The 16,641-nt window shown below is 34.0% G+C and overlaps 1 protein-coding gene across 1 annotated transcript; it reads right to left on the bottom strand.

Annotated features, from left to right (window-relative positions):
* Positions 1 to 14,330, bottom strand: LOC127799938 (protein S-acyltransferase 10-like). The gene is made up of 11 exons (XM_052334239.1): positions 14,049 to 14,330; positions 13,785 to 13,899; positions 9,693 to 9,767; positions 9,527 to 9,598; positions 9,173 to 9,310; positions 7,351 to 7,384; positions 5,670 to 5,779; positions 4,159 to 4,245; positions 3,743 to 3,826; positions 887 to 952; positions 1 to 463 (listed from the first exon to the last, which is right to left on the bottom strand). Exons 1-11 carry the CDS (start codon positions 14,143 to 14,145, stop codon positions 286 to 288), a joined length of 1,056 nt encoding a protein of 351 aa, XP_052190199.1. The 5' UTR covers positions 14,146 to 14,330; the 3' UTR covers positions 1 to 285.
* Positions 14,331 to 16,641: the final 2,311 nt, after the last annotated feature.

The following is a 16,641-nucleotide window of genomic DNA, read 5'->3' on the forward strand; positions in this document are numbered from 1 at the left end:
TTGCTAAAAAAAAAAACTTATAGTTGTAAGGTTCAATTTGAAGGTGCAAACCAAACTACAAAAATGGTTTGATAGCACAGAAGAAAGTCCAGAATTTCCCGATTTTTAAGTTATCTCAACAACTAACAAACCCATGCCACCAAGAAACAGGAGCACCATATTTTTGATGCCTTACAAGATGACGACTACATAAACAGAACCCATGGATTCATTTTCAATCGAAGATCACAAGAAGCCCAGCCCCCCGAGGGTTGTAAAGCGGCGAACGATACACTGTGCAAATTATCAGCAACAGCATTGACAGCATACAACATTCAAGCACCTGTGAGGTTCCGAATTCTCTTCAAGTTCCTGGGCTGTTGGCAGACGTTCCAATCTGTATATGCTACTTCTAATGCAGCAAAAGTTGTACAAATTTCTGAATGCTCCTTTACTGAATGGATACACTCTCTCAGGAATCATCCTGCAGATCAATGCTTATATTAACCAAAACAGGTTGAGTTGAGGAGAAACTTCAAGCATTATAGTCTAATGTATTTTTCTTTCTTTATGCATTTCCTTGCTCAAGCTCATCTTGGTAGTTCCAAGTTATGAAATGGCACTAAAACAGGCTATTATAAAATCTAGCGTGTCCATTTGGTCAAATAAAGATTTTAGAAGAATCTTTTTACTTTCAAGTTTCCTAATATTGATCAATAACTTATTTTAACAAATACTAGGGACAGCAACAATCATCTATGGACTTGCTCCAGAATATGGTCATTTTCATTCTTGAGATTTTTTTTATAATTTAGTATGGATCTGAGCAGAGGTCCTCTTACCCCATGGAAGGTCCCTTTCCAAATTTATGGAAGCCAAGAAAAATGAAAGGACGGTAAAGACTGACCTGAGATAGGGAATGCGCTGCCGTCTTACAAGTTCGTATGTAGTCTGATTTGATAGAACAAGATAACTGCAAAATGTTAAAAGAAATTATCAAGAACAGAGAACTCTAGTGGCATCCCCTCAAAATAGATGTTAGATGCTGATTACTACAAAATGTTGTTTTGTAGAACTAGGGGGATTGATACGTCCCCTTGGATTAAAATGAGGAGATGAAGGATGTGTTTGGCCGTGTGGTGAAGCATATTTTGTAGTGCTTGGCAAAAATTAAAATTGTTTTTACCAACAATGAAAGCTATTTTCTGCTGCATACCTAAATTCAGAAGCAAAAAAAATATTATTTGACAAAATTAACTTTAATGAACATTAAAACTACAACCATTAACCTTCCCATTTAAGCTTTGTTTAAATTACAACCATTAACCTTCCAATTATTTGTCAAAAAAATTATTACTTGACAAAACCTATTTCTCACCACCAACAAAGAGGATTAAAGTTCCTACAGCCATCATCAGCACCAGCAATGATTTCTGACCCAAAGGGAAAATACACCCTTGTGGTTACTGGTGACCATGGAGATGATTTCTGCAATGCATTTCTGGTTAGCAAGGCTCTCTCCCGCATTGAGGCTCATCATCACATATTATCTGCTTCTTGCCCAACTGTTCTAACCCTCTACATAAGCTTCCTATCTCTTTCCCTTTCCCTTCATTATGTATATCTTTCTGCTAATTGTCACTTTTTAGAAATGTATATTTCTTTACTATAAATTTTTAATTTTAATGTCTTAAGGTACAAAATTTTTAGTTGAAAATGAAACTATTAGTTTATCAAACTTCATGTATTTTTTTTTTTTTTTCTGAACATGTAAGATCTGGTTTTCCTATTATTAGGTTCATTATTATGTTAAATTAAAATTATTGTTTTTATTTTTAGATATTTTAATAATGTAAACCATAATTTTAGGGCATAAAAATGCAATAAATTTTTATATTAAATTATTTTTTATCATATAGGATATAAAAAAATGTTGACAATATTTTATATCCAAACAAAAATGTTAAAAGCACGTTCTGGTAATTTGATTGTCTAAAGCACTTTTTCCAATTACTGGCCACACACATAACAACATTAAAAGCATTTTTCAGATGATTTGGCCAAACACTAATAAACTACTTTTTTGTGAAGTGCTTTTTTGTAAAAGCACTTTTTATAAAAGTGAATCCCACAGCAACAGAAATTTCAGAGTGGAAAACAGGCATAAAAACCCATGAAGAGAAATCAAAACATAAACAACTAGACATGTAGACAAAGAGAGCTTGTTTCAAAAATCCAGAAATATTTTGGGTGAAGTTTTGGCAAATAATTGAAAAACCCAGTGCCCCATGAAAACAAGGTTCAGAACCACACTTCGAATGTATTTACGGAATATAATTAACTAACTACTTCACTAATTAGTTAATTAATATATTTGTTGATAAAAACAACACTTGCAAATGAAACATTATTTAGAGAACACTTTCAAAATCAAAGCATTGTTTCCCAAAATATTTGCAGACAGATGAATTAGCTTGCTTTGCTTCAAAATCCTACAAAAATTTCTCTCTAGTTGCTCATAAAGCTAACAATAAAATTTTGTGAGAGAGTGATTGAGCAAAGATTTAGAAAAGAAACCAAGGTGTCTGAAAACTAATTTGATTTCATGCTTAGTGGGTCAACAAGTTCCCAGATGTACAACAAGTTTCAATGTCCAAGATGGATATATCAACTTCTTAAAAGTTTCTGTTCTTCTCTGGTCAAATTTCATGTAACAAACTACTTGTACAAGATGAAAGCAATTTAAAGGGTAAATTCCACTCAGGCCTCCTGTGGTCTGAGTGGAATTTACCTCGATTTTAGATACTAGTCCTCACATTCTACTAAGAGTTTCTCAATTATATAACACAAAATGTACTACAAACAAGAATCTAATACAGGGTTGTTTTGCTGCCATTTTCTGCTGAATTATCCGTTTTCAATCATTTCTTAGAAGAGAAAAGGCCTAGGTGTGATGAGAGGAAGAATCCTCCCCCTAGCATCCAACAAATTTTGACGGCCAAGACAATATATAAACTTCCTAAAAGCTTCTGTTCTAAGGTCAAATTGCACGTACTGAACTACTTGTACAAGATAAAAACAATCTGGAAACTAGTCCTCACATTTTACTAAGATTTTATCAATCACATAATAAATAAAATGTACAAAAAGCAGGAATCCAGTACAGCCTGTACAGGGATGATTTGCTGCCATTTACTTCAGAATTATTCATTTTTCAATTAATTCTTGTAAGAGAACAGGTTGTTGAGAGGGAAAACATGATATAAAAGATACCAGTAGGTCCATTACCACTCCCTGTAGCAGCTTAAAATTTGGGACGAGATGGTAAGGTACCATATCAGGTAAAAGATCTTATGTTCAAATCTATCTCGCCACCAACTCAATATTTAAATAGTTGCAGGTGTTTGGCATGTTTATGAAGGAAAATCTGGCCTCGCATATAGGGATGTGTTAAGAGTAAAAATAATAATATAAATGATAAAGATCTCTTTCTAACCATTTAAATTTTTCTAAACTCTTAATCTTTTAGATAAGATGTGACCTATAATTTAACAAGGTCACTGAAAATGCCAATTTCTGAAATGTTTCCTTGGTACATACATTAGTCACTTGATTTGAAAGGGGATTCAAGATGAACAAAACCTTAAAACATTCTAATTCCCAAAGCTTCAACAATGTGAAGCAAAATTCTTTTGTAAGTTGAACCCATGCATGAGGCCGAGGAGCAAGATATCTAGATGCTCAAGGAACTGATAACACTTACCTGTGGAAAAGGAGCAGCAGCAGCAGAAAAACAAGGAAGATTGCCAAAGTAGCCAACAGGAAGATCATGATTACATCTATCCACCTGAAACAAAACCATTCTGTGATCCAATCCTAATTCAGCTGGAAATGCACTCAGGAAGGAGGCTGTAACAAGAAACAATATGGTAAAGATTTTAACATATTTGCAACTTGGTGAATCCTTATTCCTTTCCAAAATTTATTCCCTATACTTTCCTTTTGTTAGGCATTAACCAAGCCCGCTTTGACATTTTATTTATGACCTTCCCCCCCCCCCCCCCCCCCCCCCAAAAAAAAAAAAAAACAAAAAACAAAAAAATGGGCATTGGCATTGCTGCCAAAAGAAAAAAAAATTGAAAATTTTCATATTCATATAAAAGACAGCAAGATGCATACCACGCCTTTGTTATATTTGTCTTGAGATATGTAATGTACAGGATTCCAGTCCAGAGGCAAACTGCGGTTTCCTCAGAAATGTACCACCTGGCAGATCAATTGCCATAGAAATAAATAAAACGTAAAGAAGTTATTAGTTAGGAAGAAAAAATACATATTAATAAAAATGGAGAAGGCATGTGTTCTACTATTTATGCTTTATATTTGGTTGACTTGGAAATCCACAAAGAACTACAGCTGCAGTGTTTCTGTATCATTTAAAATATAGAAAACTAAATAACAACAGACATGAAAAGATAACTTTGACTGTAAGTTCCTTAATTTTTACCTATCATATGCATATGCATATGCTATCAGATAAGAGGCACCCTCACACTTGCAAGCAGTTACCAAAATCAGAAAATATTGCAGAACTAAACTTGTGCGCATGAGTTAGTATCAGGACATGCAACTTTATTTTTTAAATATTTTTTGAATCATAATTTTAAACACTCCATCTGATTATTCCAAATTGGGAAATAACTTAATCCAGGCAACACACACATTAAAATCAATAACCTACTTCCAATCAATATAATAATGTGACACAAAACACAATAAATACAAAATGAAATTTTAAATAATTTAATAATAATGAAGTGGAAAGCCAATAAAAAATGCAAGTGGCCAATCATATAAAATATGTTAAATGATATCTTGTATTCAAGATTCAGATCGTGCAAATTGTATTTCATCTTACAATCAGGCAACTAGAAATTATTACCTCAATTGCTTTTCTTTTCTTACACACACAAAGTCGAAATTCTATATTTGATCCCCCCCCCCAAACTCACACACAAAATAAAAAAATAAAAACCGATAAAGATAAACTTCTACCAACATGTATAAAAATGTCAAAAAGGTGATATTGATTTTCAAATTTCACCGTCACATCTTCAACATTAAAGTAGTACCAAGCTCCCTTTATTAGTCATGCTTATCATCTTTGTAGAAATTACCAAATCCATTATCAGTTGTCTTGTAAATGAAAACAAAGAGACTTTAAAGTGATATAAGAAACAGAAAGAATAATCCTCACATAGTTTCATTACCGACACAGGAAGGCCTAGTAGATGTGGAAGACAGTTGGATTACCAGCAGATATCTATAAATGCATTCTTGTAAGCTCTTGTAATAAGATAAGTACACAAAGAATCTGTCATGATTTTATTTTCTCAAAAGACCTATAAAAATATCAATAATGGGAAAACACAGATTAATCATTTCTTTTTTCTGAACCAAGGAGGGTAAGGGTTTGGTGGCACCACAAGGCCTGTGCAAGCAGATCACATGGCACTAAGGCTTCCCCTTCATAACATGGGAAATGACAACTGAGACTCAAGCACTGAGCGAGTACAGAGAAGTACTTTACCACCAAACCACTTCCTGGTGGTAGTAAAAGAGACTGATTTTGGAAAGCAATAAATAAAAGTAAAACCAATACGTGAAATGTTAAAATAAGGCAAACTCACCAAAAACGACAATGGTTACCCTGGCCAATGCATGTCCCTAGCCAAACACAGTGATGATCAAATTGTAGAACACACTTATCACAATCATGACAATGCTTTGCACGCGGGGGCTGCAAATGCACCAAACAGAAGTAAACAATAAATTAATCAAGGTTAGAAACTGTCACAATAGCTTCAAAGAAATTTGTAAGAGCATACACAGAATCACATTTAAAAAGCAAAGTAATCTGCAGCTTATGTTAAATAGCAGAATTTTGTAAGGCAATTTCTAGGCAACAATATTTATTCTGAAAAGTATGTAATATCTTATTCAGTATCCTAGGTCCTCAAAATAGAAGCTAATTTTTTCTTTAAACTATCATGAGAAAGACCTCCAGAACAGAAGTGAACAGATAAAACAATAAGGTTCTCTCTATTAAAGAATGAGATAGTCAAGCTATTCTTTCATACTTGCATAGCATTTTTTTTTTTAATGACGAGGAACCCACAGCCACTACACTTCAGGTGCGCACTAGGTAAACCTCGGTGCACACAATAGCCTGCAAACCATGCACACCAAGCAAGCCAACCAAAGGTTGACAGGCTCATGCAACCAATATCCAGCACATGCAATCATCTGACATGTCAAGACACTGTCTCTACTGGTTATAATACATAAGACACATAAAAAAACATCATGCCTAACTCCCTGTGTGGTGAGTCTAATGGTGATGAATTTGTTGAAGTTGTAAAAACTTAGGAATTGTTTTTCAGTTTTTTATTTTTAATATTGGATGTTGATGGGTGTTTAGTTCTTAAATTGTAATTCTGTATTAGACAATGGCTTTGTTTATTTGTGCATTTGTATAAATTTTGTGGACTCTACTCAATTTTAAATACTTTTTACATACAATTGATGAAAAAATTGTTAATTTTGTATGTTTGATATTAAATGTATAAATTAAACAGTATATTTCATGTTGATTTAGAGTTATAGTCTTGGTGCTCTGTACAATTTTTATGGGCATCACAATAACTAAATATAAAAATAAAAGTGCCCTTATATCCTATGGCGATATCCGTGTCTGTATTTGTATCCTTTTACACCTACACATATGTAAAATCTGTTCCAGAATCAAATTGAAATGAAATCATCACCAGTATGTAAAAATGCAGATCTGAACCAATTTAATGCTATATAGAAGGCAGAATGCTGACCACAATATTCCCTTAACTGAAGCAGGAGATTTGACCTACCCTCGTGCTGAAAAATAAATTCCACACTTTAAAAGTACCCAATGTTTTGAAGGCTGCTTTCTTTTTCATACTTTTCAAGTTGGCAAAGAGAGGAAATTGCAGATTGCGTGCCTCAGATTATAATCTCTCTGTGTTTGCACACATGCACATTTGAGTGTGTGCAATAGTGATAAAAGAAGACAGTGTCAAGTGGTGATTAAAGAAGACAGTCCCCAGTTAGCATAACACACACATGTTGTGACAGCACCACAAAGAAATTCGATATTAGCTCTCAACTGACTTCTTTCTTTCTTTCGTGTTTGCTTGTTTTCTCGTTCTCTTTCCCTCATGTTGACTTGATACTAAGACAATCTCCATTTGGTTATTATATCATGCATTGCAGTATTGGCAACCAATACAAGAGTAGCTTATAAAGGAAAGGTACAAACTTGAGAAAAAATACTACCAGCACAATGTTACAGTGAGTGCAAGTCCATGACCTGCAAAAATCAAGAGTAAGCATTCAGTCATCAAAACCATGATTAATTACAGAACTGATTATGGGTGCTTTATTCATGTTGATGTGATAAGCTATAGACCAGAGGTTGTAGAGGGGTTGCAGGTTGTAACCCAATCAGCATCAGGATTTTAGGGAAAAAGATTCTCAGTGACTAGCCAAGGCATGAGCCCCCATCCTACTACCTAGGCAAAGGGGGCCAAGAGCCTCAGCAAAACATTGGTTTCAGCCTCCAATCCACAACTCCCCAAAGAGATTAATGATACCTATGCAAATAGGGCGTCTTACTGCCCTGTGAGGATAGCGTGCCGTATTTTTAGAGGACTATAATGCCATGTGGTACCTCCTGGACTTACCAGGTGGCAGTTGTAGTTTCAGTAAAGTAAATTCAGCAATACTATTATGATCTTCTTTAACGTTTGGCATCAGAATTATGTTCTTCAAACAATAACAAGCATGGATACTCAATATTTTCCCGATAGCTCAAACTCCCAACTAAACTTATTAGGTTCCATCAAAATGATTTCTAATTGGTGATTTGCTATAATCAATAATGCCTACCAATCTTACAAGGATATGACCTGGCAAAGATTTTATAAGTTACAGTACACAGATAATATAATCTCAATATCAATGATTCAGCATGTTTATTGAAATGATGAAAGATCAATTACAAAGTTTTTGATGAAACAAATTCAGCATACATCCCTCTGCCGTTCCTAATGATTTGAGCATAAATATTATGCTCTCCTATTCTGGAAGTCTACAGAAAAAAGTACCAAAAGTCTTCCATCTTCCTTCTTATCCACCAGAAATTCTTTCCCATGCTCATCACTGATACATGTGTATGCATTCAAACTAAATTTTTTTTCCAACTATGGCCCTATATTCATATATATATGTATGATATTATCGTACAACAACAATGTACCAAACTTTAATCCTACCAAGTGAGGATGTGTGATATCACCATACCAAAAAAGAGTCTTTATCCAGAATTTAAGTCCACAGTTTCACTTTCCTTGCTCTTACAAATTCCCTACCTTCTACCTTCATACTATTTGTGGAACCTAATTAGCAATTTAGATCAGAAAATGAGTTGTCTGAATAGACAATCGTTCTTAGTTTTTTTTTTTAATCTTCCTACACCTGATTTGCTTTCAGGAGTGAACAGAAAAATACCTCACATAGTTTTTCCCTTTATTCTGCCAACCCCACTAAGTGGGATAAAGCCTTGGTGTGTTGTTGTTGTAGTTTTCTTTATTCCAATGTTCATCTGGAGTGATTTTATGAAACAGTCTTCATAAATTATACCAAGTGGACCAGTCTCCCACAAGAAATGGGTAACATTTTAAAGTACAGCAGGCATAGCCCTATGCTGCTTCTAGTACTGGGAATGGCATCAGATAAGAGTGCCACTATGCCCTGCTGTTCTACTGCAGCTGGTCCTGACCCATGCAAAAGAATCAGGGCGGATATGTTCTCATCCATGGAGGCGCCCCCCCTCCCCCTCCAGCCTTCAATTAACCAAACAAATAGTTCCAGGCAAATATTATCCTTCCCCATCTGTTGCAATCGATCATTTACATATCTAGATACAACTAGCAAAAAACTGAAATCCAAGACCAAAGTAACTAGGATATTTTGAAATCCAACAACTGGTTTGTAGCAATCATCCCATTAGAGGATATAGTTTGCAAAACAAAACAAATAAGTGAATTGGTTGAAACTTGAAAGGATGTGCATGCTTGATGAACAGTATGATTCTTACCTAGCAGATGATCCAGAAGGGTACATCTCCATCACCAGTTTTGTCCAAGGAGTTACATTACCCTCTAAAAGATTTCTTCCCAACTCTTTTCCGTCCACTGTAATGACAAAGCTGCCATTTTTGCTTGGAGCATATTGTCTTTACTTGATCATTAGAAAATTCAGGTAAGTGGAACAACAATAAACCTGAATTCAAGTAATGAAATCGCCTAGAATCTCCATATCAGTCACTAAGAAAATAAGAAAAGAATCCAATCCACAAATTATTTTACTCTCTTTTTTCTCATTCTCACCCTTTTTCAAGTCTTTCTTCTCAGTAATGACTACCTTAATGAGAATGGAAAATAATACTTACCTTGAGGTCATTGTTGCCTTTCTAAGTAAGGGATTAGTCTCATTAGCTGCCCTCATTGCATCAATAACATAGCTAAAAATAAAAAATTAAGAATGAAACAATTGCATAATCTCATAATATATAACATATTATGAGCACTAATAGACAAGTAATTCAAGACATTTACCCAGGAGAAGAACAAGAAGTCACAAAATATTGGACCAATGCAGCGACAAACAACAGGAGGTATAGTGCTGTGTACCTGATAGAGTAAAAGAAGGAAATAAGAATAAACAGTAAAAAGAACCAGCCCTCAAGCCAGAATTTTCACCCAAATAAGATGTCAGAAAATAAGGCAAAAAATGTTCCCCCGATACTTTGGCACGATCCTAGAAGGTGCTTCAGGCAGGTTGACACATCAAACTATGGGAAGGCATTGGCATGCTCCTAGGACAGCTAGCAGCACCAGATGGCAACAATTAAAAACTAAAACTGAATAAGAAAAAGGAAATAAAAGAGGAAATATGGCAGCTGCATTATAAAGATTTCCTGTACAACTTCATGAGCTAGCAGAGTACTTTAAGTTCGTTTATTCATCTTAACAACATGAAGCTAAAGCTGCAACACCCTCAATAATTTTCTTTTATTTTTCATAGATCATACATCAATTTCAAGCATCCAGCCACCATGTTGTCAAAATAACAAATGATGGCACATTCCATTTGCAATAACAGAAACCAAGCCATAGTGTCTAGTCCAAAGTGCCTGAGGTATGCTGAGAGATTTACAAAACAGTAGCATTATTCACCTCTTACAACAACATATCCAGCCTTTATCCCACTATGTGGGGTCGGCTACATGAATTTTAGACTTTCATGTATTTCTGTCTTTTGTCATATCTTCATTTAGCTTCATACTACTTCATATCAAACTTTAATATCTCTCTCAAAATCTTCTTAGATCTGCCTCTACCTCTTTTTTTGACTAGTTGTTCAATTTCATCAACTCTCCTCACAAGAGTATCTCTTGGTCTCCTTCTCACATGACCAAACCATCTTAGTCTAATCTCTCTCATCTTCTTCTCGTTGGCACTACTCCTACCTTATTACGAATAATCTCATTTTTAATTTTATTTTTTCTTGTATGGCTACACATCCATCTTAGCATTCTCATCTCTGCTATGCTCGTCTTTTGCTCATACTAGTATTTGACTGTCCAACATTTTGAGCCATACAACAAGACTGATCTTATAGCTATCCTATAGAATTTTCTTTTCAGTTTTAATGAAATTTTACTATCACATAACACCCCCGATGCATTTCTCCATTTTAGCCAACCTACCTTAATTCTATACGTGACATCCTTGTGAATTTCTCTATCTTTTTAAATCACTGGTCCCAAATATCAAAAATTGTTTTTTCTTTATAAGATTTGATTTTCCAATTTTATTATAACATCCTCAACTCTTACATTCTTACTAAATTTACATTCCACATATTCTGTTTTCTTTCTACTTAATTTAATCCCTTAGATTCTAAGTTGTTTCTCCACAACTCAATCTTAGTGTTCACTCCCTCTTTTGTTTCATCCACCAACACTATGTCTGAATGTGTTTAGCGAGTTCATCAATTACTAAAGCAAATAAGTATAGACTTAGTGCAGAACCTTGATGTAATCCCATTGTAATTTTAAACAGTTCAATATCCCCTCCGCATGTTCTGACCCTTGTCTTTGCACCGTAATACATGTCCTTAAGAGCTTATATATAGGCTATTCGGACTCTTTTATTCTCTAAAATCGTCCACAATACTTCTCTAGAGACGCTATCATAGGCGTTTTCTAGATCTATAAACACCATATGCAGGTCCTTCTAATGATCTTGATACCTTTCCATTAGGCGCCTCAGTAGGTATATAACTTTCATTGTTGACCTACCAGGCATGAAACCAAACTGATTTTCTGAGACATCTGTTTCCTTTCTGAGCCTCTGCTCTATTACTCTCTCCCAGAGTTTCATGGTATGGCTCATTAACTTAATTCCTCTGTAATTTTCACAGTTTTGAACATCTCATTTGTTCTTGTTTATAGGAACCAAGTACTCTTCCTCTACTCATCTGGCATCTTTTTTGATTTAAGGATCGCGTTAAATAATTTCGTTAACCAGGAGATGCCCTCTTCTCCCATGCATTTCCATGCTTCTATTGGTATATTATCTGATCCCACCGCCTTATGATTTTTCATCTTTTTTAATGCTCATCTTATTTAATTTGGACTTATGCATCGATAAAATGTATAGCTCACATTCCCTTCGGAGTTACTAAGATGTCCCAATCTAACTCTTGTGTCCCCACCATCATTGAATAATTTTGTGAAATACTCATTCCATCTCTCCTTAATCACTCCATCATTCACTAATACATTTTGGTTTTCATCTTTTATGCATTTCACTTAGTTTGGATCCCTTGTTTTTCTTTCTCTTGCTTTAGCTAATTTATATATATCCATTTCTCCATCTTTTGTATCAAGTCGTTTATATAGATTCTCATATGCTTTTGACCTTGCTTCACTAACAGCTCTTTTTGTTGTCTTTTTTGCTTATTTATAATTTTTTAGATTTTCTTCATTGTTGCACTGATATACAACCTTATAGCAAGTTTTCTTATTTCTAATTTTCAATTGTACCTCTTCATTCCACCACCAAGACTCCTTAAGGTTTGGGGTTCTACCATTTGTCTCTCCAAGGACTACCTTTGTCGTGCTTCTCAAGGCAGTAGCCATTTCCCTCCACATTTGATTTGCCTGTCCCTCTCCATTCTATTCCCTTCTAACCCTTAATTTTTCTTTGAAAATTAGTTGTTTCTTCCCTTTTAAATCTCACCACCTAATTTTTGAATTTTGTTTTATGTGACTTTTTCTCTTCCAATTTCTTACTTGAACGTCAAGTATCAAAAGTCTATGTTGAGTAGTCAAACACTCCCCTGATATCACCTTACAATCCTTACAACATAATTGATCCTTTTGTCTCATGAGGAAGTAATCTATTTGGGTGCTTGATGGGAAATTTTTATATGTGATTAAGTGTTTGTCCCGTTTTTTGAACCTAGTATTAGTTATATTGAGCCCATATGCCATAGAAAAATCTAGAATAGACTTACTCTCAGTACTAATTTCCCCGAATCCATACCCTCCATGTACCTCTCTATAGCCGTTTCCGTCTCTACCCACGTGACCATTTAAATCACCTCATATAATCAATTTCTCTCCTCTTGGTATCATTTGTATCAATCCCTCCAGGTGCTCCCATAATTCTGTTTTTATCTCCTCACCTAACCCCGCTTGTGGTGCATATATACTAAAGATATTTATAGTCATTCTTCCTAGACCAACCTTCACCATAATAATCATATCCCCTATTCTCTTTACATCCACTACCTCATCTACTAAGCTTTTATCCATAATAATCTCCACTCCATTTTTCGCTCGATCATTTCATGTGTACCATATTTTATATCCAGTTTCTGATAAAGTTTTTACTTTTTTCCTTACCCCATCTCGTCTCTTGAAGGCACATAATATTAATTTTTCTCCTAATCATCACATCTACCACTTCCATAGCTTTGTCTGTTAATGTTCCTATGTTCCATGACCCAATCCTTAATCTATGATTTTGGTTTTGGCTTTGACTTTGAATCTGATTTTGTTTTTTTATTTTTGACTAACTTCTTTACCCATATCCGTCTAAGCAAATGCGGGGACCCTTGCTCATTTGTCACTACATCAGGGCGCCGATGCAGCGGCCCTAACTCACTTGACACTACACGCGGGCGCTGTAGCGCGTCGCTATGAAGGGTTACGCCCCAACGGTTTTTCATAGTTTGTCTAGAGTTCATATTTTGAATCCGACTAGGTTTTACGTTGGTTGTCAGATACCTAACACAACCTTCCTCCTTTAGCCCATTTTCAAATATAAGGGCGGGGCCACCAGTAATGTTTCTTTAACTTAGAACCACGCCGACCGTCCTTATACTTCAATGAGTTCTTTATAGTTGCTAGTGTTTCTGCAATTAATACTACTTCAACACTTAATAAGATCGACAATGTTGCATGCCCACACTAGACTAAATGAATAGCTTCTTTTTATGGTAAATGTCTTCCTCTAAGTAGCACTGTGTTTTAACAGCCAGATGAGGGTTCTGCATTCCCAGGTCCGAAAATGGGAAACGAATGAAACGATTCAATATTTCGCAAGAAAAGTAAGACTGGAGATAGCTGGGAGTACCATGGTTGTCGTCTCGTCTTCTCTATCAAATCATTATCGAAAATGAATAGAATCCCAGCGTACACCAGATGCAACATCACCAATGCCACCTTTAAACCAAGGGAAGATCTCCGACCTAAAACCCACAAACCAAACCAAACCAAAACACAAGGCGAACAGAAACATCAAATTACAAATACAATCCATGTCAGTCAGCATGCATGTAATATACGTACATATAAACAATGAGCCCCGAGAAATTTGAGAAATGGGGGAGGAATTTACCGGGATCGGAGAGACAGGATAGAAAGCGACAGCATCGGTTGAAGGCGCCGTTGCAAGGGTTGCGTAGACCCACCATTGTCGGTGAGATTGAATCCATGTCCCAACTACGCCCACAACCAGGCAGCCAAAGCTTGTTCCATCTCAAAAATCCTCGAAAATGGTTCGAATCGGCGCCAGTATTTCTTCTTCTTCGCCTCGTCAGAGAAATTGAACACTTCCTCTGTCTTTGTATGGAGAGCCAATAGAGACCCAGAAGAGACGAGCAACGATGAGAGAGAGAGAGCCGGGGGGGGGGGGGGGGGGGGGAGAGAGAAACAAAAGTCAATTGAAATCCAATTATTAACACTTTAACATTGCAATTTTAAAATATTACATTTTTTAACATTTTAACGTAATATTACACTTTTTAAAATTATTATATTTCTTTTAACTCAACGTGTTACGTTGGAATGCGAGTCATTTGACGACTCATATCCGCTACTGAGAATAACAAGATATAGCAAAACACATTATCCTTAATAATAAATTTATTTTATCTCAATTTCTTCCCTTACTTATTATCTTCCTACACTTATTACCTCATACTTCAACAAAATTTTCAATTTCCTCATACTCGTTATTGGAAGTAACGTATTTCATTGTATCTCACTTTTTCTAGTAGCAAGTTCGATAAAATTTAAAATTTTACCTAAATAATAAGGACAAAATGTAAGAAAAATATTATATAAAGACAAAAGTTATGACGAGTATACTAAAAGTAACGTGTTTTGTTATATCTCATTATTCTCTAATAGCGAGTGTGATTTTTCAAAAGAGTTGTGTTATAACATGACATATTGAGTTGAAAGATATATAGTAGTTTGTTAAATAGTTTAAAAAGTGTAATATTTTTAAAATTTTCTCCATTTTATTAGCGAAAATATCATGTAGACTTTTAATTGTGACACTTTTAATGATACTCGTGTATTATTATATTATTATATATTTATACTAATTGATGTAAAATATAATATATTAGTATATGAATATTAATAAAAATATCATAAGTGAGTGTCCAATAAGTATTTTCGTATCTTTTTATTGTACTTTATTTGAAAACAAAATATATTTTTGGTGTATTTATTATGTTACCCTTTTTGTATTCAATTTTTTAGATTTAAACAATGGAACTCTTTAAATCTAAAAATTAAGTGTAATAAAAAAGATTTATCTAAAAATAATGTATAGTGAATATTTTTTAACTAGTTTTCTAAGTGTGTTCGTTAATAAAATACTTCTATTATACAAGGGTCCTTCGATACAATCGTTAATTTGTAGTTTTCTATGTTTAGTTCTTATTTTTATGAACAAATAAAAAGTAAGCATATTGTTTAGGATTTAGCATTTAGAGTTTGATAACATTGTAAATTTTCAAAATTTTAAAATAAAAGTTGATCATGTAATTTGGTATACCAAAAATATTAGTTTGAAAAGAGTAAGTTGAATAATATACAATAGTTGAATTTGGTCCATGGGCAAGGAGTCAAGAAATTAAACAGGTAGGAGAGAGTTAAAGTTCAATTTACCCAAATTAATTGAACTGATCGAATTTGTCGATTCGGTTTGATTTTTTTCTTGCATCTGTTCAATTCAAATTTTTTTTTTTCAAAAATTTGGTTTTCGATTTTATTTAGTTTTTTGGTTGAAATAACTAAATTAATTGAACTGACCAAACTTTAAAACGATGTTACTTTAATATCTATAAAACGACGTTGTTTTTTGTTGGTTTTGTGTGTTTTCTATCGCTTGCTTTGGTTTTCTTTGAATTTTTTTTAGCATTCATTCAGTTTATACAATTTGATTTTTCGGTTATCGATTAGTTCGATTTTTTAACTTAATCAATCATTTCGGTTCGATTTAATCGATATCAAACCGACCATTTGCACACCTTTATAAACAGGTCAAGTTGTACACAATCGCCTTACCCCAACCATTGAAAATAACAATTTTGTAGGATTTACAATATTAATTTTTATAGGAATGGGCTTAGAAGTTATGATGTGACTAATTTACAATAATTTGTAGCCATTCATGTGATTAACAAAATTAATAAATCAAACAGACAAAATACATTAATTTTAGTCTTAAGGAAAATATTATTTTAAAGTCATAAAATATATTATAGAGTAAAAATAATAAAAAAAAAAAGCTTACAACCAAAATATATTTCGTTTGGATAATATTAACAATTGATATTCAAATTCTTTTGATAAAATACACTAACCCTACTTTTTTTTTAAGGTTAGGTCTAATTCAAGAAACCTTCCTTATATTTTGAAAATTTTCTTGAACCTTGCTCTGGGTTTAAAAGTAATAAATATTTTACGTTACTAAATTGATGTTAAATTATTGAAAAATTTTAAAATACCTTTATTCTCTCTCATCTCATTCTTTCTTCCTTATATTTCTTTCACTTTTTTCTCGTTTCTTTCCTTATACAATGATAATGATAATGACAATGACAATGATATATTTCCCTTTTTCTCATCTTCTATCACACTTTTATTGCTCGTGGTGCCCAACAATGGATATTGCTTGTAGTACCCAACAATGG

The sequence above is a fragment of the Diospyros lotus genome, chromosome 4 (assembly GCF_014633365.1).
Source record: "Diospyros lotus cultivar Yz01 chromosome 4, ASM1463336v1, whole genome shotgun sequence".
NCBI classification, from domain to species: domain Eukaryota; kingdom Viridiplantae; phylum Streptophyta; class Magnoliopsida; order Ericales; family Ebenaceae; genus Diospyros; species Diospyros lotus.